Raw genomic sequence first — 24,346 nt, 5'->3', positions numbered from 1 at the left:
CTTACTACAATCCTGGAAGATGAGCGTTTTCAATACTGTTTCACAAATAAGGGAAACTGAGGTACAGAGAGATTAATTTACCTGCTTATAGTCACAGTGATAGTAATTTCTACTAAAGAGACTATTTTCATAGGAATAAGTAATCTATCCAAGTCATCTGCATTTTAATGTTGAATCTAAAATTATCATTGGTTCTCTCTTCTCTTCTATTCATTAGTGAAATGGTCCAAAGGGAAGAAAGAGGAAAAACAAATCTGGAAAATCTACAAAGAAAATAATTTAGAAGTACCCTGTCTTTTGGAGTGTGTGAACCATCTTTGATGAGTATCTTTGGTTTTACTAGAAGGAGGGATTTCTGGACCTATCATTCTTTACCTCCATCTCCAGGCCTAGACCATTTTTACAGCTAATGAAAGGCAGCAGCAACCTTACACATTTGCTGTGTCACATGGAGGAATGGGTAATCCTATCACCAATGGGGACACAGTGTTGTTCCTATATATTAACAAAATAGAAACTGCCAACTTGACACAGTTAGTGTGAGACTATTCTCAACTCATTTCAAAATCTTAGTGTTCTTATTTCAGTGTCCCTATGTTAGTATGGTATAGCTTTGCCAGTAGTCCCTTGGCAATGAGTAACTACAGATATAATAACAGAAGGTGTACAGAATGTTCTTTATACTTCATTACTACCTTGTGTTTCCTAGTAGCAGGACAAGTCAGGGAAATATGTTCATAGTTGGAAATTGTTGGTGTTTTGACCATAAGACTGGAAACCAATCTAGCCTTATTTTCCCTCTAAACAGTAAGACATACTCTCGTTTAATGGCAAACGTTGCCTAAGATTACTCTTTTTATTTGATGATTAGGAAACCAGAAGGCTTAAGAAGTAGAGGTGTTACAAAATATTTTTTGCACTCAGGAAAGCAATTCCCTGTGAAGTTCCTTTCAAAGGTTCCCCAGAACATTTAAGTATTTGTTTATGGGCTTTGGACTGCTTAACAGAGAGGTTAAAGGATAAAAATACTGGAAAGCTAAGATGTTAGTGTGAGAGCTGATATCTCTGAAAATAAAATACAAGCCAATAGGAAAATAAGGTTGATTCTCCAAATACTATATTTTGTACATTCAACTTTTCATGAATATGCTTTGAAGAAAGTGAATCACATGTATATTTAGGTCCTACTTTGAGTATTATAAAGGTACAAAAATGAGTTTAACATATCACTTTACAAATTTTTTTAAGACTAATTCCTTTTCAGTGCTGTAGCATTTAGAAAGTCCATCTCATAGATAGTTGGAAGCCTAGATTAGATCTGTGCATCTGGAAAGCCTAGTCTCCCTGTTCAATTTTTAATATAACGGAGTGAGTGGAGGGCAAAGCTTACATGGAAAGAAGCTGAAGTTACAGATATCTGACTTCTGGTTCACAGCCCCAGGTCTTGTATCTCTATGGTATTTCACTTGTGTCTTGCCAGTTTTGTAAGAGCTGGAAAGGTACTTCAATTTGTCTTAAAACAATTACATTCAGTAGAAGATAAGTTGTAATTTAAGTCCTGTTCCCTCTTATGAGGTGAATTTTAGTGACCAAACACACAAAGGTAAAATGCACACGCATACACACACGTGTGTATGTATGTGTATATATATTCATAGAATATATCTAATATATGATATAATATATATGTAATAATTATTCCATAAGGTGGAGAAACTTCAGAGTCATTTCAAATAGTGAGAAAAGCAAAGTGTCTTAGTCTTGGCATTCAAAACCTTAATACTATAACTGGAACTACATTCATATTATATCTTAGCTATGTAAGTATTTAATAGAATAAAATAGTACATGTGTGGAGGTATAGAAACAGCATAGTATTAGTTAATTCTTAATAAGATGAAATTTTGGTATCTTCTAAACTCTTTGCTCTAGCTCTCTAGATAGAAAAAGCAGAGAAAATTATGGCTTTAAAAACTACAATATATTGTAGTTTCAAAAACTACAATATATGTGGAAATGGAAAAATCATTATTTTTCCACTAGTAAATATTTTATATATACAATTACTAAATTTGTAAAAGTAAACACTGACCAAGTGTCCTTGGCCTTCTATTTTTGCATCTCTAAGGGCTTTAGTACCAGGCATGTAACTTAGCTGGCTCAGTCAGCTCTCAGAATTCCTGAAGGGCATTGGTTTCATTGTTTCCCAGATAAGGCCTGAGTAGGCATTAAGATTAAAGAAAACATGGGATCCTAGTATTTCCATTATTCTGAATAAGGGCTAAAGATCATAATTGTAGTATATTTAGCCTCTAATTCTCATTTGCCAGTTCTCATAGGTAATAAAAAGGGAATTTCACTCTGTGGGGTTCTGTTTTGGCACTTAACTTCACTAACATGTGAAGCAAAGAATTACAACCTATTTTTTCAAACAAATAGGTTATTAGTGGCCTAGACACAAAGCCCCAATCATTCCTCAGAACTCCAAGAGTTCCCTATACCTCCCACAATTAAAATATTTACTTCACTGTATCATTTGCTTACATATTCAGCTTTTCCTATCTGCTAAACTCTCTGATTCTTTAATGGCAGATGATGGAATAATCAAAATATCAAATACATAGTGGGTTCAAAATAGCACCAGTTAATATATGAATGAATTAATCAATGCATTTTAAAAATAAGGGATTAATTTCAGATAATGTTAAAAATTATCAGTAATAATGACTGCTCTTGATTGATTGTGTCACACATCTACACACATTTTCTCTTTTAATTCTCAAATATGTGGAGCCAGTACTATTTATAGGTAGGACACTGCGGCTTGTTATTAAGGAATTTATCCAAAGTTACTGAGAGCAGGGATTGGAAACCCCATGTATCTAATTCCAAAGTTTATTCTCTTTATGTCACATTTATCCACATAATGCTAAGAAAAGAACCCAATTTAAAAATAGGCAAAGGTTTAAACAGATATTTTTCCAAAGAAGATATGAAAATGCCTAATAAGTCCATGAAAAGATGTTTGAAATTCTTAGTCATTAGGAAAATGCAAATCAAAACTACAATGAAATACTTCTTCACATCTAATAGAATGACTATAATCAAAAGACATAATAACAAGTTTTGATGAGGATGAAGAGAAATTGGAGCCCTCACACACTGCTGGTAAGAATGTAAAATGGTGCTGCTGCTGTCTGGCAGGTCCTCAAATAGTTTAGCATAGAATTATTTTATGACCCAGCAATTCTACTCTTTAGTATCTGCCCAAGTGAATGGAGAACAAATGCCTACACAAAACCTTGTACCTGAATATTCATAGTTGCATTATTCTTGCCAAAAGGTGGAAACAACCCAGTGTTTATCACCTGATGAATGAACAAACAAAATGTGGTATATCCATACAACAGAGTATTATCCAACCATAAAAAGGAATGCAGTACGGATACATGCTACAACAAGAATGAACCTTGAAAACATTATGCTGAGTGAGAGAAGCCAGACACAAAAGGCCCTGTATTAATCCTTTTATATGAAATGTCCAGGAAAGACAAATCCGTAAAGACAAAGTAGGTTGGTGGTTGCTAGGAGTTGGAGCTTAGGGAGGAATGGGCAGTAACTGCTTAATGGACACAGATTTTCTTTTTGGAGTAATGGGAATGCCTTGGAATGAGATAATGGCAATGATTGCATAATTTTTTTTTGCATATACTAGAAACTACTGGATTGTATACTTTAAAATAGTTAAAATGATACATTTTATGTTATGTGAATATAATCGCAGTAAGAAAAAATCAAAAGCTAAAACACAAACCAACCTATGGCTGGTTATAAAGGAACTTTTTAAAATGAATATATTTCTTTTCAAGTCCCAGTCATTAGCTGGGACTGTTTTAAAAAGCAATAGCTTTGGATGGATGGGTATTGAAGAAAACCAGTTCTTTCAGTAGCTGTAGTTGTTGTTTCTGGATGTGTACAAATGATCACAGATTTGGTAATGACATTCTGATAGAGTTATCAAATAAGCATAAGTTTTAATATATCAGTATTTCCACCTTGATCATTCACATGAACATATTCAGTAATGAAGACTATGTTTTACATGGTTCACCTAGAAACAAGCAATTTTCCAATGTGAAAAGAAGCATCTGAATGAATTAATTTAACAAAAAAAGACTATGGAAGAAAACATGCCCTAGCAATTGGCTTCTTGTACGACAATCAGGGGCTCATTTATCTTAAACAAGTCAACTTTTGTAACACCCTCTGCACTGTATAGAATACTGAGTGACAGTTAAACAGAACTGTCAAGAAAAGAGGAAAAACAGTGAGAAATGTGAAGTAGAATGAATTAAAATTGTAAGAGAATGCAAAATAGTCTGTGACAAGGAATTTTCTTTAAAATAACCAGAAGCTATGTGAACACATTGAGCAAGTGAAAAGTACTTAATAATCCCCCACAGCATTTCTAATAGAATTTACCTGGTCTTCTACTAATTATAAAAACCCATCTAAATCCTAAAAGACACTGAACAAAACCCCACAAGACCTTCCTTCATTCTGGTGTCAAATGCTGCTTGACAGATAAGTTGCTTACAAAATGAGTTCTCCTAGTACTTCCCTTCACTTAATTTCTCAGGATCTTGTCTGATAGTTGAGTTAATAGTTTTAACAGCATAGAAGTTATATATTGTTAACCTCACTTTTGCTCTTTCTTTCTAAAATTATTCAAATTAAGTAGATAAAAATTTGAAATTATCCTTTTTACCCCTCAAGAAAGTTTATCCTAAGAAGTTATTTTAGGTGTTTGTGGGAAGGAAAAAAAAATCTTCCTGATGACATCACTGTTCTAAGATGGAAGCCTCTAATATTTTTGGATTCTCTTGGGAGTTTTGTTCCCTGTTTTGCCACTGACTTGCCTTGCGAGCCTGGAAAAGCTTAAATATAAAAAGATAAGTGCAAAGTGAACTTATGAAAACAAGACTTAACTTGAGATCAAATGAAGAACAGAGATGAAGTAGATCACATGGCTATGTAGCAACTGTTCCAGTAACTCAACACAGTAACCAGGTAGCAATCTGGCTTGAAACAGATTTCAAAAGTCGAATCTGTACACTAAGATAGTTTCACATATAGTCTTTTAGTAAAGTCAAAGTCTGCCTATAAACAAGAACTGCAGCAAGAATCTAATGGTATTTGTCAATCTTCAATCCTGCTCTGCACCTTGAAGAAATTGTATAACTGTAGAAAAGGAGCTAACTTGACATTTTGAGGTAATTCCATAGATACACCAAAATAAATGTCTTAAAATCAGAGTGCCTTGCTTTATTTCCATTGTATACATGCAAATCTGAAACCAGATTATGCATGTAACCTAAGTATTCATTTGTAGGATTTATCCAAATAAGTAAGTCTGTTGGACAGATATCATTTTTAAAAGCCCATAGTCAGAAATAATACGTAAAACTCATTGAAAACAAAAAAGCAATAAGAGATAGTTCTATATAATGAAGTAAGGGTAGAAAAAAAATCACCTAAATTGGTAATAGTTTGATTTTATCTAAATGTAATCTTCATAAGCCTCCTAGGCATCACAGTGTTTAGTTTAATGCTATTTGTACTTTTATGGCTGAAATATTTATTACAGCCTCCACAAGAGAGTTGAAATGCCTGATGAAATGGAAAAAAACAAAGCTAGTAGAATTAATCTTGTAAAGATATGAGACATTCAAAACCCATTTAACTACATTTAGCATGTTGAAATTCCACTTTTAGAAGTATATTCTTAAGTAGTCTACATGGAAGAACTTTAGGTAACATGTGGAGGATAAGAAATGGCAATATTAAAGGATATTCTTTTAAAGAGTAAAGTCATGATTCACACAGATATAAAATAAATATGTGTCAACAATTTTACTTAACTCAGTAAAATTAATAAGGGGACAGTAAGACCTTACTACTGCTTCAAAGAAAAATTTAAAAAACCACACATACATTGGCAAATAAATATATTTACAAAAAGGTGCAAAACAGGTCAATATGATAAGAATTGTTCAACTGCACTGTCAGACACAACTGACTTGCATTTCTGTGGAGAATAACTTATTTGCATTGTCGTTAATTTTCTACAGCTTATGGAGTTGTGAAATAGTTCAGTGATAATAAAATGCAGATATGGACAGAAGACCTAAGTAGACATTTCTCCAAAGAAAATATACAGATGGCTAACAGCACATGAAAAGATGCTCAGCATCAGTAATTATTAGAGAATGCAAATCAAACTGCAATGAGGTATTATCTCACAGCAGTTAGAATGGCCATCATTAAAATGTCTACAATAAATGCTGGAGAGGATGTGGAGAAAAGGGAACCCTCCTACACTACTGGTGGGAATGTAAATTGGTGCAGCTACTATAGAAAACAGTATGGAGGTTCATTAAAAAACTAAAAATATACTTACCATATGAACCAGTAATCCTACTTCTGGGCATGTATCCAAAAAAGATGAAAACTCGAATTCAAAAAGATACATGCACCCCAGTGTTCATAGCTGCAGTATTTACAACAGTCAAGAGATGGAAGCAACCTAAATGTCCATCAACAGATGAATGGATAAAGAAGATGTGGTGTGTATATGTGTATATATATATATGCAATGGAATATTAGTCATAAAAAAGAATAAAATGATGCCATTTGCAGCAACATGGATGGACCTAGAGATTATCATACTAAGTGAAATAAGTCAGAAAAAGACAAATATAATATAATATTGCTTATATATGGAATATAAAAAAAGATACAAATGAACTTATTCACAAAACAGAAACAAACTCACAGACATGAGTTATGGTTACCAAAGGAAAAGTAGGGGAGGATAGATTAGGAGTTTTGGGCTAACAGATACAAGTTCTATATATAAAACAGATAAACAACAAGAACCTCCTGTATAGCACAGGGAACTATAACATCTTGTTATAATCTATAATGGAAAATAATTTGAAAAAGAATATATATATATTTATATATAATTGAATCACTTTGGTGTACACCTGAAATGAATACAACATTGTAAAGCAACTGTTCAGTTCAGTTCAGTTCAGTCACTCAGTCGTGTCCGACTCTGCGACCCCATGAATCGCAGCACACCAGGCCTCCCTGTCCATCACCATCTCCCGGAGTTCACTCAGACTCACTTCCATCAAGTCTGTGATGCCATCCAGCCATCTCATCCTCTGTCGTCCCCTTCTTCTCCTGCCCCCAATCCCTCCCAGCATCAGAGTCTTTTCCAATGAATCAACTCTTCACATGAGGTGGCTAAAGTACTGGAGCTTCAGCTTTAGCATCCTCCCTTCCAAAGAAATCCCAGGGTTGATCTCCTTCAGAATGGACTGGTTGGATCTCCTTGCAGTCCAAGGGACTCTCAAGAGTCTTCTCCAACACCACAGTTCAAAAGCATCAATTCTTTGGCGCTCAGTCTTCTTCACAGTCCAACTCTCACATCCGTACATGACCACAGGAAAAAAAAGCAGATATAATCTAGAAAAGTATGTTAGCCAGAACACTTAGTCTCTCTTTATGGGGGGCAGATGCATTTCAAAGTTTATCACAATTTTACCCCATAGAAAGAATATTATTTGTTAATTAGAGAAAAATGCAAAGAAAAGTATTCTAATAATGTGGTTTTCCAAAAGTTCCTGCATTGGTCCTGCCCATGGTTATAAATAAAAGTAGTCCCTATTCCTGGACTCACAAAGAGAGATTTTCTTTATTCTAGGAAATCATCACTCTGAAAGCTAAGAAGAAAATTGTACCTAAAATTTACTGAAGAACCCAAAATTTAAACTAAAGTGCTCACTTACAAAAAACACAGTTGAGCTAATAGTACATTTTTAAAACAATGGGGATATTTTAAAATCTTTCACTTGCCTTTTAAAATAGGTGACTTTCTTAACATTTTTTAACTCAAAAGTATTTTGAAATTGATTTGGAAGGTCCAAAAAGCTTTTCTCTGTCCTGGAGAAGTTTCTGCCTTCTTTTCTGCAGATACTAGGTTTGGAAGGTTTGATTTTGTATGTTTTGCTTTGTTTTGACCAATCATCTAATTTCTCAGCAAGGGCCATGTGGTATGTTGAAAGATAAACCACAAAACTTGATTTTAATTAGTTCTCAGTTCTAGCTGTCATACTACAAAACAAAGGTCTACTGAAATACATCTTTAAGAAATCTTAAAATTAATGTCCACAATTGGGAATACATAAATCTAGTAGCATTTGGAAATTCTGTGTATGTGGATTCATGCTTCCGAATAGTACCTCAGCTACTGATTTCTTCTGATAAATAGCATGCACAATGGCACAGAAAAACTGCCATTTAGATATACAAATCAAAGCTTTGGGGGATACAAAGTTTTGTACATAAAAAAACATGGAAATAAGCCAACAACCTGAATCTTAACTGTGACCTGAATCATTAGGTTATGTACAGTGTTTGACTTACCATTCTTTTTTTTTTTTTTTTTGACTTACCATTCTTTATAAATTAAAACTAACTGTAAAAGCCATCACACTACACAGTATTACTATCTATCCTTACCAAATCATATCTATTAGGGAGAACGTGAACGTGAAGTCGCTCAGTCGTGTCTGACTCTTTGCAACCCCCTGTAGCCTACCAGGCTCCTCTGTCCATGGGATTTTCCAGGCAATAGTACTGGAGTGGATTGCCATTTCCTTCTGCAAGGGATCTTCCCAACCCAGGGATTGAACCCGGGTCTCCCATATCGTAGACAGACGCTTTACCATCTGAGCCACTAGGGAGAACAGATAAGAAAAGGGAGGCCATTCACAAAGAGCAAATCTTTAATTAGAATTTATTTACATACTTTCCTGTTATCTCCATTTGCAAATTTATTCAGGGGAGTTTCTAAGTTAAGGCAGTAGAGAATCCGCCTGCAATGCAGGAGACCCCAGGTTCGATTCCTGGGTCGGGAAGATCCTCTAGAGAAGGGATAGGCTACCCACTCCCGTATTCTTGGGCTTCCCTTGTAGCTCAGCTAGTAAAGAATCTGCCTGCAATGTGAGGGACCTGGGTTCAATCCCTGGGTTGGGAAGATCTCCTGGAGAAGGGAAAGGCCACCCACTCCAGAATTCTGGCCTGGAGAATTCCATGGACTATAGCTCATGGAGTCACAAAGAGTTAGACAGGACTGAGTGACTTTCACTTCTAAGTTAAGACTTGTTAACACCTGCAGTGGCCCACAAATGCCCCTAGGAGGCATCAGAATTTCCAAGGTATAGACAGATTTTACATTGCACCAATAAGAATCCAAAAATATTCTCTACTCCTACATGCCCTGAACTTATTGATGCCAGGTGTGGGAAATGGGGCCAATCTTACTATATTCACCCATTGCCAAAACTGCTAAGCTTCTCACAGAGGAAGAGGACAAATAATCCATTCAAGAACAGAATACCCTTGAAATGACTCACTTTGAGTCCATACCAACCTTCGTCCTGAGGAGCTCTTCAAGGACAGACAAATTGGTTTGAAACATCAATATTATTTAAGTAACACACTGAAGATATTTGGCCAAAGTAGACCTCTCAAAAATCCTACTCCCCAGGGTCATTTAAGGGTTAAGATGGTGACTCTGGAGTCAGACTGCTATAGAATTCTTGGGTAAATTACTTAAATTCTTTCAGCTTCAGTTTTCTAATTTGTAAAATTACAGCAATAATTACACCTACCTTATAGGGTTCTTATGGGGCTTCCCTGGTGGCACAGTTGGTAAAGAATCCACCTGCAATGCAGGAGGCTGCCTGTAATATAGGAGACCTGGGTTCAGTCCCTGGGTTGGGAAGATCCCCTGGAGAAGGAAATGGCAACCCACTCCAGTATTCTTGCTTGGGAAATCCCATAGACAGAGGATCCTGGTGGGCTATAGTCCATGGGGTCGCAAGAGTTGGACATGACTTAGCAACTAAAATACTATGGGTTCTTATGTAAATCCAATGAATTAATATTTATACAGTGCCTAGAACAGCACCTGGTACATAGTAAGTGCTAATCAATATTAACTACTACTATTATTATTTATCATCATCATCTTCATCTTTATTCTCATTTCCCTCCCTGACTAACCTTATGCCTTGGGCTTATAGTAACTCTCTACATAGCATCATATTTACCAGTGTGACTTGTCCAAAAGTGCTCTGGACAAAGCTGAATATCTTTCAACCCTGTTCTGCCCCAAATCCTGCCTGATGACAAAGTATCCCATTCCCACTTCAAATGAATAATTAGCACCCTCTCTTCTTGAGAAGTTTTGAAAATGGAAAAGTGAAAGTGAAAGTGAAGTCGCCCAGTCGTGTCCAACTCTTTGTGACCCCATGGACTGTAGCCTGCCAGCCTCCTCTGTCCATGGGATTTTTCAGGCAATAGTACTGGAGTGGATTGCCATTTCCTTCTCCAGGGGATCTTCCTGACCCAGGGATTGAACCCAGGTCTCCCGCATTGTAGGCAGACGCTTTACCGCCTGAGCCAAAACTAAACTCAATAACTAAGGTTTTCCATGTTCCATTGAATATATATTGGCTGAATGAAAAAAATTAACACATATCAATTGAAAACCTATTATATGCCAGTTAATGGGGATTCAAATAAATTTTAGCCATTGTTTCTTCCCTGCAAGAGTTTAGTCTATCAGAGAGATGTATATAAACACGTGATTACCATACAGTGTACTTAAATGCAGTTTTGTTATGACATTTGCATGGGCTCCATGCATTTTTTCCAGGTTTGCCAGCCAGAGCAAGGTTCTTGGCACCTTAGTGAAGTAGGCACAGTTTATCTTTGGCTCCTTCCCTCTCTTCTTTAGACATTCCCTTTCCCTCCACCAGAAAGCTACTTCCTTCTTTAGGCAACTCTGAGTACAGTTCTAGACTTGAGAACAGATGGTTATAATCCCTGCTGATATGTTTTCTGCTAATAATTTAAGAATTTATGCTTTCTGAGCTTAAGTCCCTTTTTGTAGGGAGCTCTTGAACCTAACATGATATTCAGGGCCTAAAGGAATGAGTCCTGATAGGAAGAATTTCAGGCAACAGGCTGACTGGGAAGAGAGATGTCTCCTGTGGCTGATTTTCAATCTTTAATCATAATTGTTTCTGCTCTGTATCTCTCTATTTTATTGCTCATGCTTTCTTACAAGACCTGTTTTCTCTAGTGTTCAAGTATAGACCAAAGAATAGATTGTAGAGCTTTTCCACTGCTTACAATCCTGCAATATATATATTATTGGGCAAAGGTTTGAAATATTCAGTCTTCAACTTATTTTACTCCATTCTAACACTATGTTTCAAGCCTCCTTTTACCAAACTCAATTATTGTGCTACATATTCACCATAGAACTCCCACTTCTGTTAAACTGAAATATGCATACCTTTAATAGGGGTAGAGAAAGATTTTATTTGTTAATGAAAAGACATGTTTTCCTCACAATGCTTTCTATTCAAAGGTTTGTGCTGTAGCATTGTTGTGCCTGTTTTTGTCCTGCTTAAGAGGAGTAGGTTCTAACAGGCTAGCCCATTATTAGAATTTATCTCTTTTCATACATAAGAAGTTCATTCATTTGGAAGCTAATCCTTTTCTCTAAAAGGGACATACTATCTCTTTAGAAATTAAATCAGTTTTTTTGCCTTTACATCTTTTCTAAAGTTGCTGCAAAGCATTGTTCCACTTTTGTAAATCATTTATCAGAGCTAAATGAAGGTCTGTGAATTGCCATAGCTGCCTTTAAGTGGGCAGTTTTCTTAGGATCATAGAATAGGCACTGTTTGTATTCTCTTTTCACAAATATTTCTTAAGATTCCAATGATGGTATGAAAGGATATTCATTTTCCATTGAAATTCAAAGTTGAATGGTAAAGAAAGAAAATAAAATCATATATATGTAAACAATAATGGCACAGGAGCCCAAGGAAAGTACTCAGTTGATGAAATTGAAGAATTTCTGAATACTTGGCTGTAAAATCTTTTTTTTCCACTAACTTTCATTATAAATTTTAGTAGGACTTGAGCAATAGTTGGTTCTTTCTTTCTTGGAGAGCAGCTGGGAAGCAAATTTTATCAGACATTCAAAGAAGAATTCAGTTAATTTGAGTCTTCCAAAGCTTTAACCATATTTATTATTTGCTTTGGTGTTTCCATTATGGTGAATGTCTGTGGATGATGAAATATACCTTTATTTGGAAGGCAGGTGCTAGAATGACAGTCTGTGATTACTTTTCTCATAAGCAATGGGGAAAATGCAGTACAGAAGGAGGAAAACAGTAGGAGAAAAATCAGAAAGAATGAAACTTATTTTACTTTTGGTATAGTTATTATCGACATATGCAAATCCATCTTCAGACTATTAACATTTACTTTTTCATTTCTGCCACATCAGGTAGTGCCTGCTAAAAAGGAGAGATATTCTCCTAACTTTCCCTTATTTGACTTTCACATCATTTGGAAACACTCTTGGTGAAATGGTAATAGGACCTGCTATATGACATTTAAGGCTTATTTGGTAGCTCAGAAAGGATTATGGATAGTTGCCTCCAACCAGGCAGTATTCACAATACACAGAGGCAGGCCTTAGAATCACAGAATCGTAAGACTCAGTTCAGTTCATTTCAGTTGCTCAGTCGTGTCCGATCTTTGCAACCCCACAAATCGCAGCACACCAGGCCTCCCTGTCCATCACCAACTCCCGGAGTTCACCCAAACCCATGTCCATCGAGTCGGTGATGCCATCCAGCCATCTCATCCTCTGTCGTCCCCTTCTCCTCCTGCCCCCAATCCCTCCCCACATCAGAGTCTTTTCCAGTGAGTCAACTCTTCACATGAGGTGGCCAAAGTACTGGAGTTTCAGCTTTAGCATCATTCCTTCCAAAGAACACCCAGGACTGATCACCTTAAGACTAGAAGGACCTTAAAAGTTGTCAAAGCCAATCTTCCATTTAACGTTTAAATATTCTACACTATTTTGATAAGTGATTGTCCAACCCTTATGCTCAACATTGCCAATGGCCAGATTCTCACAACCTCCTGCCACTGACAATTTCCTCAAGTCTACATTTGCTGACTACTAGAGGGCCTTCTGCCCCCAAAGAACAATTAAAAATGACCTTTTCTAAGCAAGATGGATATCTTACAATGACAAACTTGAAAGATAATAATTTCCTCATTTTGTTCCCACATAGATTCTTATAGCCTTACATATGAAGGAGCAGTATTTTCTCTTCTGTGTCTATTTACCTCTAATATAGCCTATTTGTCACCAAAGTGTACAGGTATTCATGAGCAAGCTGTTCTAGTAATCCCTTAAATTTCTTATTCAAAGTTTGTATGATTCCCTTACATATATCCCATACTGTATGGGGTATAGTAAGAAACTTTTGACATCAACGGAGAAATGTACTCCAGTATAATGGAGGGGTTTATGAAATTCATAAACTATCCAAAATGCCAAGGTATAACTCTTATATAATTAGGGTTTGTAGATTTGTTGTTAAAGTTGAATTCTCATTTCCCAGTTACACAGCCAGATACCACTCTTCTTCAACTAAGCCTTAAATACATAATCCCATTTTCCTGTTCTTTATCTAGTTTATGTTTGTGTACCAAACAAGAGCTTTGTTAAACTTGTTACTAAAGTTTCCTTTTTCTGTTTTTTTTTTTTTTCCCCCAGTGAAGACCTAGTTTCACTTGCGCATTTTTCACAAGCATCAAATAGTGGGTGATCTTTCAAGCTTGAACAGTAACAGTTGTATCGCTGAGAAAGGATTTCTTGTTTCAAATGGTCTAGGTAATGATTTACAACTATTTTTAGTAATTCTCAAAATGACAGTTCCTTGACTTTTTCTGTGTGCAGAAATATTTGCTGGGCTGGCATCTTTCAGACCCCGGGAGGTTCATCCCAATCCTTGCATGTGGGTGCAAGGAAGTGCTCTGAGATCCCTACTCCAGAGGGAACTGACCGGTCCACATCATCTTGTGATGCACGTGAATGTTTGATGAGGTTCCCTAAGTGTCTTTGGTCTCCTGAGTCCTGGAATTTGTGGACCAGGACTAACCAGAGTTGGGTGAAATTACATATAGGCCTTGGGCATTCCAAGACCAAACCTGATAAACTGAGACTTATAATGATAGTTTAGTTCCTCTAAAGAAAAGTAGCAATAATTTGTAGCAGAATCTGCTTGCAATGCTGGAGGTGTATATATATATATATATACATATATATATATATATATGCTGTGTGTATATATATATATATATATACACACACCTATGTATAACTGATTCATTTTACTGTATACCTGAAATACAATGTTGTAAATCAACTATACTCCAGTAAAAATTTTTTAGTTAAAAAAAAATATAACACAAATGAAATTATGTATGAAACAGAAACAGACTCACAGACAGACAGAACAGACTTGGGATGCCAAGTGGGTGTGGGGGAGGGAAGGAGTGACAGTTTGGGGCTAGCAGATACAAGCTATTATATACAGGGTGGATAAACAGGAAGCTACTTTATAGCACTGGGCACTATATTCATGGTCCTGTGATAAATCACAATGGAAAAGAATATGAAAAAGAAGGTGTATATATATACATATATGTATAACTGAACTACTTTGCTGTATAGCAGAAAGTAATACAACATTGTAAATCAACTATATTTCAATTAAGAAAAAGAATCTTACCTTGTGGAAGTTACTTGATAGAATTTCTATTTTTTTTTCATGATGATAAGAATGTTGAATTTAAAAGATTTAATAAAGAGCAGTTGGACTGGAGCATTTCTACCAGAATATATGAAAAATTAGATATTCAGGAACGAGGATGAAAACACCTCATTCTTATAGAGTAGTGAACATTGAATCCCTGCAGCTCTCCAAATTTAAGTGCAAGTTGTCTTTAGCTCTTACCTAGATGTGTGAATAGTTATGTATAGTAAACTCCTAACAATTCCATGGGACTTTATGTATAGACAAGTCCTAGCTTTGTTGTATAAACAAGTCTTTTCACAAAGAAAAGACCAAGAAAAAAGGTAACACCTCATGCTGGGCATTCCAAGAACAAAACCAATACATTGAATCTATAATATTAGCTGAGTTTCTATAAAGAAAATCAACAACAACAACAACAAAAAAAAGAAAATCAACAAAAATTTTTGTAACATATTGTACTCCGAGTCAATTCTACCATTTAAAAAATCTATATCCTAGCTAATCCCTAAGAACTAAAAGGACAGCTATAGTTCATTTTCATTAAGCACGAAAACCTTTGTTTATAATACACAGAAACTAACTTTAGCAAGATGGCTCTTAGATCTCATGTGATTCATCCACAAGTAGCCTGTGGACCTCCAAGCCCTGAATAATTCCTGCACTTGAATTTTATGTGTACATAAAGGTCCACAGTAGTCACATAACACACTTGGATGATGCATATGCTATTCCCAGAGTGCCTCTACCAGTGGAACCAAAGAAATATATTCCAACAGAATGAAAAGAAAAAGGAGATCTTGGGTAGACAACACAACTTTCTCCAGTGTTAAATTAGGTTGAGCAGTAGTACCTCAATGTATTGGTTGTAGCTATTTCCACATTTGTTGAACCCTAAGGTCCGTTTAGTCAAGCCTGTGGTTTTTCCTGTGGTCATGAATGGATGTGAGAGTTGGACTGTGAAGAAGGCTGAGCGCCGAAGAATTGATGCTTTTGAACTGTGGTGTTGGAGAAGACTCTTGAGAGTCCCTTGGACTGCAAGGACATCCAGCCAATCCATTCTGAAGGAGATCAGCCCTGGGATTTCTTTGGAAGAAATGATGCTAAAGCTGAAACTCCTGTACTTTGGCCACTTCATGTGAAGAGTTGACTCATTGGAAAAGACTCTGATGCTGGGAGGGATTGGGGGCAGGAGGAGAAGGGGACGACAGAGGATGAGATGGCTGGATGGCATCACTGACTCGATGGACGTGAGTCTGAGTGAACTCCCGGAAGATGGTGATGGACAGGGAGGCCTGGCGTGCTGCGATTCATGGGGTCTCAAAGAGAGTCGGACACAACTGAGCGACTGAACTGACTGAACCGAAGTTTAATTTTATTTCTGGCCGGTCTAAGTACGTCTCATTTTTAGTAGTTCCTTTATCATCACAGTCAGAATATTTCAGATGTATTGAAATAAACTTTGTTCATAGATTTTCCCTAACCTCTTAGAACCACAGCTTGGTTAATTTTGTTTCCTCTTCCTGGAAATTCTCTTTCCTTCTGCCTGTCAGAAATACTGCCCAACTTCAATGCCTATCTCAAAAACCCATCTCTCTCATAAAGTCCTCAGTCACTATTAATCTACTGTGATTTCTGCATCTTTTGAATTCCAACATAATTTTATTTCTTAGGTATTTATTTATTGTCTTGTTTATGAATAATTTTTTCTATGTAAATCTTTTTTATCCAGCTATATTGTACTTTGCTTAAAGATAGAAATCATGTTTTGTAATGCTTTGTGTATCAAACATTGCCTAATATAGCAACTTTCTCTAGTAGATATTCATTAAATAATTATAAATGGTTGATATAACTTATTACCTCTGCAATGATTTATCTTTTATACTGTTTCTCAAGAAAAAACAAACAACACTTCATAGATCCAAGTTTGGGACTCTGTCTCTGAGCAACTTCAAAAAACGTTCGTTTGTACAGTCATGACATCATGTGTCAATAAATTCATTTTGGTACTAGAATTCATGGCAAACTTAGTTATTAGGAACTATTCCAGATGATCTCAAATACTAATTTTTAGAAATTATTGATGAGATAATATAAAATGTTAAAATTCTCATAAAATGCTCAGATCCCAAATAATTCTGTTAGGGGAAGCACACTGATCGAAACCTTCCACCCTGGCCAGGCACCATAGTAACCATTTGCATAAGCTGTTTTACGACAGGACGTCCTGGTAAAGAACAGAGAACTAATAAGCCTCCACCAACCGGAAGAGTTCGGGAAAGGTCAAAAGGAGACACCACAGGTCTGACCACCTCCCAGAATCCTTCTCTCTGGCATCCATTTTGGCTGAACAAGGCATGCACCACCAAGAAGGACTCTTGAGTCAGAATGATTGGCTAAAGACAACCAGGAAACTAATCCCATCACCATAAAACCCGAGACTGTGAGCCATGTGGCAGAGCTGTTCTCCTGGGTTCCCTTACCCTACTGCTCTCCACCCGGCACCCTTTCCCAATAAAATCTCTTGCTCTGTCAGCACATGTGTTTCCTTGGACAATTCATTTCCGAGTGTTAGACAAGAGTCCAGTTTTGGGCTCTGGAAGGGCCCCCCTTTCTTGCAACAATTCCACTAAAATATTTTTCCTTGGGGGAAATACTATTTTTAAAACCCTCAGCTACTCTGAATTATGGGATTAAAAGAAAATGCCCAGTATTATGACAAAATGTCTTCAAAGCCTTAAAAATATACAGATGATGACTGTTCAACTTTACTTCTAGAAAACACATTTCAAATAAATGAAAATGTACACAATAGCTACAAGGATATTAATTATAGAATTAAAATATACTGTATAAAAATATTTAAAAGCCTAAATAACCAAAAATAGGTGATTGGTCAAATAAACTGTATATTGTACAAGAAAATCATTAAAATGGGTGTTGTACAAAAACATTTAATGACATGGAAAGATCTAAATTTTCTGTATTGAAGATGTATTACTTTTGTGTAAAGAATAAAAAAAATTGAGGTATTAAAACTTTAAGTAAATGCCTAGCAATTATCTCAGAATTGCTTATTTGGATCATGTATCCTCCTGTCAAGAAAATATATATTTTGCAGTTTTTTGAATTAACAGCAAAGACAAACCAAAGAAAGGATCTCTCATCTTGATGACTAACATCTTCAAGTGAATGAATGTCATATGGCTAAAGCCAATGAACGAGATGAGGTTGTGGGAAGAACGTTCTTTCCTAGAGTTGCTTGCGCTCTCAGCTCTTACTTTTCTTTGCAGGTCCATGGAAAGTGTATATGTAAGCACAACACAGCGGGCACCCACTGCCAACACTGTGCACCTTTATATAATGACCGCCCCTGGGAGGCAGCTGATGGAAAAACAGGGTCTCCAAATGAGTGCAGAAGTAAGTACCAAGTCCACAGACTCAGAAGCCTTCTTTGTCACGTAAACATCTGTAGACTTCTCGTTTGTTGTCTTGAGAAACACAATACGTGGTAGGTGACAGATGCTAACCTACACAAACATAGCCCATATCACTGCCCTCTGTGACTTCAGCCATTGGAAATAATTACTGCTTGCAAAGTCGCTGATATGACTATTTTGCCAAAAATGTGTTGCTGGGACTCTATGTTGAACCTGAGCACCCTTCTTGAGAGTTTGACATAATAAAAACATGTCCAGACACAGAGCAACTGAGGTTTAGAGTTCACAGATACTGAATTATAATAATGAAAATAGGTATCTTGAATTCAGTTCTCAAAACAACCCTATAAAGTAGGTGGTGTTAATCCCATATTAGAGATCAGTAAACTGAGGTCCAATAAAATTTGAAGTATCTTGCCAAAGTTAGTAAATGATAGAGTCAGGACTTGATCCCTAGTTTTCAGACTCCAAATTAAATACTTTTTTTTCTAGAATACCATAATGCCTGTCTCTTCACTTATACTTTTAAAAACAAATTAGATTTGAAACTATGTCAGTTCATCAAGAATGAGACTAACACTCTCATGGCTAACTTTGGGTTTGAGGTTAGAGATTAGACAGAAGAGTAAAAAATATGGGAATGTGAACCATTTTTTTTTCTTTGCAATTAAAAATGAAGCACACATGAAATAGAAAGATACAGGCACAGAGAAAGGCACATGCCCATAACAATGTTTACACTAACAAACTTCAATTTTACTAGGATTTAAAGGCAAATACAGTGGGTAAAATTGTGAGAAGTCTCTTCCCATACATAGTTTGGCATCATAACTGATTTGTTTTAGTTTCACGGAAATGTACAGGATTTCCTCTAAGCATAAATCTTAAGTTATCTTATAGTATGCTTTTTAAAGACTATGAATCTGGTCAAAATATCATAACACATCAAGGAAACAATGAAAAACAATAGCAAAAACATTTTCAAATACAGCTGACCTCCAGGAAAAAGTCCAGATCCTTATTCTAAATCAATCAAGAGAATCTAAAGAATTTCTCCCAAATTCCTAGAGTGCCAGTATGGCCCTTTCCACAGAGACCAGCTGCGTATCTAAATACATATAGAACACAGAGACTTGTCACTTGGTGCTACTGACTATAATCTTAGAAATGACTTTGAGAATCTGTTACATAAGAAACTGCAAACCTCTCCCATAAGAAAATTAAGGCCTCTTTAGCAGACCACCTCATACTCACCAGTACAATAACTGAAGAACGGTGCTTCATGAAAGGCAAATCAATCTATCTGCCAAGTTACTAACCCCTGTGCACCAGAAGTTTCCTTTGAAGGGGTTTGAAGGAACGTGGGAGGGAGAGAAGGATGAACGAAAAGGAAGGAAGAAAGGAAAGAAACTACTGAGGGCCAGAGGAAACAGGGTGAATAGGGATGGGGAGACTAGAGTTCTTAATATATAAACCTTCTTACACTGTTTTGACTGTATTGTGAAAATGTATACTATTCAAAAAACTAAATTAAAAAAATGAAGTACAATTGATTTACAATGTTGTGGTAATTTCTGCAGAGTGATTCAATTATACATACGTAGGGCTTCCCAGGTGGCATTAGTGGTAAAAAACTCGCCTGCCAGTGCATAAGAGACACAGGTTTGATCCCTGTGTCGGGAAGATCCCCTATAGGAGGAAATGGCAACCCATCCCAGTATTCTTACCTGGGGAATCCCATGGACAGAAGAATCTGGCGGGCTACAGTCTTTAAGGGACGAAAGAGTCGGACACCACTGAAGCAACTTCACACACACACACACACACACACACACACACACACCCCACACATGTATTCTTTTTTCCATATTCTTTTCCATTATGGTTTATCACAGTTTATTGAATGTAGTTCCCTGTGCTATTACAGTAGAACCTCATTGTTTATCCATTCTATATATAATAGTTTGCATCTGCTAACCCCAAAACAAATCCCTTATGATTATACAGTGGAAGTGAGAAATAGATTTAAGGGACTAGATCTGATAGATAGAGTGCCTGATGAACTATGGAATGAGGTTCGTGACATTGTATAGGAGACAGGGATCAAGACCATCCCCATGGAAAAGAAAAGCAAAAAAGCAAAATGGCTGTCTGGGGAGGCCTTACAAATAGCTGTGAAAAGAAGAGAGGCAAAAAGCAAAGGAGAAAAGGAAAGATATAAGCATCTGAATGCAGAGTTCCAAAGAATAGCAAGAAGAGATAAGAAAGCCTTCTTCAGCGACCAATGCAAAGAAATAAAGGAAAAGAACAGAATGGGAAAGACTAGAGACCTCTTCAAGAAAATTAGAGATACCAAGGGAACATTTCATGCAAAGATGGGCTTGATAAAGGACAGAAATGGTATGGACCTAACAGAAGCAGAAGATATTAAGAAGAGGTGGCAAGAATACACGGAAGAACTGTACAAAAAAGATCTTCACGACCCAGTTAATCATGATGGTGTGATCACTAATCTAGAGCCAGACATCTTGGAATGTGAAGTCAAGTGGGCCTTAGAAAGCATCACTGCGAACAAAGCTAGTGGAGGTGATGGAATTCCAGTGGAGCTCTTTCAAATCCTGAAAGATGATGCTGTGAAAGTGCTGCACTCAGTATGCCAGCAAATTTGGAAAACTCCGCAGTGGCCACAGGACTGGAAAAGGTCAGTTTTCATTCCAATCCCAAAGAAAGGCAATGCCAAAGAATGCTCAAACTACTGCACAATTGCACTCATCTCACATGCTAGTAAAGTAATGCTCAAAATTCTCTAAGCCAGGCTTCAACAATACGTGAACCGTGAACTTGCAGATGTTCAAGCTGGTTTTAGAAAAGGCAGAGGAACCAGAGATCAAATTGCCAACATCCTCTGGATCATGGAAAAAGCAAGAGAGTTCCAGAAAAACATCTATTTCTGCCTTATTGACTATGCCAAAGCCTTTGACTGTGTGGATCACAATAAACTGTGGAAAATTCTGAAAAAGATGGGAATACCAGACCACCTGACCTGCCTCTTGAGAAACCTGTGAGCAGGTCAGGAAGCAACAGTTAGAACTGGACATGGAACAACAGACTGGTTCCAAATAGGAAAAGGAGTACATCAAGGCTGTATATTGTCACCCTGCTTATTTAACTTATTTGCAGAGTACACCATGAGAAACGCTGGACTGGAAGAAACACAAGCTGGAATCAAGATTGCCGGGAAAATATCAATCACCTCAGATATGCAGATGAGCAGATGACACCACCCTTATGGCAGGAAGTGAAGAGGAGCTAAAAAGCCTCTTGATGAAAGTGAAAGAGGAGAGCAAAAAAGTTGGCTTAAAACTCAACATTCAGAAAATGAAGATCATGGCATCCGGTCCCATCACTTCATGGGAAATAGATGGCAAACAGTGGAAAGACTGTCAGACTTTATTTTTTGGGGGCTCATCACTGCATATGGTGACTGCAGCCATGAAATTAAAAGATGCTTACTCCTTGGAAGAAAAGTTATGACCAACCTAGATAGTATATTCAAAAGCAGAGACATTACTTTGCCGACCAAGATCCGTCTAGTCAAGGCTATGGTTTTTCCTGTGGTCATGTATGGATGTGAGAGTTGGACTGTGAAGAAGGCTGAGCGCCGAAGAATTGATACTTTTGAACTGCAGTGTTGGAGAAGACTCTTGAGAGTCCCTTTGACTTCAAGGAGATCCAACCAGTCCATTCTGAAGGAGATCAGCCCTGGGATTTCTTTGGAAGGAATGATGCTAAAGCTAAAGCTCCAGTACTTTGGCACCTCATGCGAAGTGTTGACTCATTGGAAAAGACTGATCCTGGGAGGGATTGGGGGCAGGAGGAGAAGGGGATGACCGAGGATGAGATGGCTGGATGGCATCATGGACTTGATGGACGTGAGTCTGAGTGAACTCCGGTAGATGGTGATGGACAGGGAGGCCTGGCGTGCTGTGATTCATGGGGTCGCAAAGAGTCAGACACGACTGAGCGACTGAACTGAACTGAACTGAACCCCAAACTCCCACTCTATCCTTTCCCCATCCTCGCACCCCTTTGGCAACCACAAGTCTGTTTTCTACTTATGAATCTGAAAAAACTATTTTTTTAAAAAAATTAGCAGTCAGCTTACCCTACTCGTAACTGCCTGAATACTAGAGAAACTGTCATTTTATTTTTAATTCTTTGCTTTTCTCTGATCCTTCTTTCCCCCAGCCTGCAAGTGCAATGGACATGCTGATGCCTGTCACTTTGACATTAATGTGTGGGAGGCATCAGGGAATCGTAGTGGCGGTGTCTGCAATGACTGTCAGCACAACACAGAAGGTCAACACTGCCAGCGATGTAAGCCAGGCTTCTACTGGGACCTCCGAAGACCTTTCTCTGCCCCAGATGCCTGCAAATGTAAGTGAACTAATGGTTATGGGGGAAAAAGTTTGATTTTTACAAAAGAGATGATACTGCATCCTTCATTTGCTCACCCAAGGGAGAGAGGTCATCAAATTCTCAGACAATCCACTCATACACTTCAGTTAACTTCATTGATAACGGGTAAAAATTGTCAGGTGGGCACAGTACAATAGTCATAAAAACAATCTCCTTACTCACTCTCCATGAAGTAACATTTTCTCCTATAGCACCATATTTTGAAAAACAAGATGACTAATAACAAGGAAAAAAGAATGATCAAGAGGAAGATATATTTAAGATTATCTTCAGCTCAGTTCAGTCAGTCAGTCATGTCCAACTCTTTGCAACCCCATGAACTGCAGTACGCCAGGTTTTCCTGTCTATCACCAACTTCCAGAGCTTCCTCAAACTTCTGTCCATCAAGTTGGTGATACCATCCAACCATCTCATCCTCTGTCATCCCCTTCTCCTCCTCCCTTCAATCTTTCCCAGCATCAGGGTCTTTTCCAATGAGTCAGCTCTTCTCACTAGGTGGCCAAAGTATTGGAGTTTCAGCTTCAGCATCAGTCCTTCCAATGAATATTCAGGGTTGATTTTCTTCAGGATTGACTAGTTTGATCTCCTTGCAGTCCAAGGGACTCTCAAGAGGCTTCTCCACCGCCACAGTTCAAAAGCATTAATTCTGCGGTGCTCAGATTTTCTTAAGACCAAATATATGAGTAGGACACAGACAATAATGGACTCAAACTGATAAAATAAAGAGTGGTTATCTGCACTTGGGTCATTCTTGCTTTCATCTCTGCAGTGAACTTGAACATCTGACAAATGACAGGTTTTGGTTCCACTGTGAATGCAATCTGGTTGACTCTGCTCTAAGATACCATGGTATCAAAAATGAATTTAGAACATAACAGTAATTCCTTACGTTCCCCCCAATACTGAACTATTAAAGAATGGGTTCGGCTTTTTGTTGGCATAAATCCAATAAGAGGTTTTTTTTTCAAAGAAAGAGTATAGTTTTCAAAGATCTGCTCAGTTAATGAGACATTCTCTGAAACATGACTATGAAGGATGTAGACAGAGCTTAAGTAAAAGTCCAGTGTGGATGAATAGTTCCTCTAACTACATGAGCATTTACATGTCTGTTGACTCACAGATGATTAGATCATAGAAACCACTCAAGGCTGTTAATGGAGATGAATGATCATGCCCTTCCTCTTCCCACTAAGAACTCTACATTCTAGGTCAAAAAACAGAGACAGGAAAGGAACAATACAATGGGAAACAATCATTTAAAATCTTGAGTTTGTTTTTAATTTAAAGGAAAATTTCTGTAGCTCTTGAAAAAAACAGTTTTGACATAAGGCAGGAGGTATTTACATGAAATACTAGTGGGCTTACTTGTTACAGGCTTTTTCTCTTATATTGTTGAAGATAGAACATGGAACAGCTCACTTTCAACACTAAGCCCCAAATTGTGAATTTACGTCACAATATTTCTCCAAGAATTGTTTTACTCCTGTTTTTTTCTGTACTCAGGTGAGTTCAGTTCAGTCGCTCAGTCATGTCCAACTCTTTGAGACCCCATGGACTGCAGCACTCCAGGCTTCCCTGGCCCTCACCAACTCCTGGAATTTACTAAAATTCATGTCCCTTGAGTTGGTGATGCCATCCAACCATTTCAT

General features: G+C 37.2%; 1 protein-coding gene across 7 annotated transcripts in view; it reads left to right on the top strand.

Moving 5' to 3' along the window:
* Window positions 1-24,346, top strand: part of NTN4 (netrin 4) — a 130,418-nt gene that overhangs the window by 53,668 nt on the left and 52,404 nt on the right. For all 7 annotated transcript variants that reach the window (XM_060413055.1, XM_060413053.1, XM_060413054.1 and 4 more), the window contains exons 4-5: window positions 18,072-18,198; window positions 22,467-22,655. In XM_060413055.1, coding sequence (XP_060269038.1) covers window positions 18,072-18,198; window positions 22,467-22,655 — 316 coding nt within the window. The remainder of the gene's footprint in view (window positions 1-18,071; window positions 18,199-22,466; window positions 22,656-24,346) is intronic.

Source organism: Ovis aries, chromosome 3 (genome assembly GCF_016772045.2).
Source record: "Ovis aries strain OAR_USU_Benz2616 breed Rambouillet chromosome 3, ARS-UI_Ramb_v3.0, whole genome shotgun sequence".
NCBI classification, from domain to species: Eukaryota; Metazoa; Chordata; class Mammalia; order Artiodactyla; family Bovidae; genus Ovis; species Ovis aries.
Note: the sequence above shows the minus strand (reverse complement) of the source record. Positions and strands in the feature narration are given on the sequence as shown.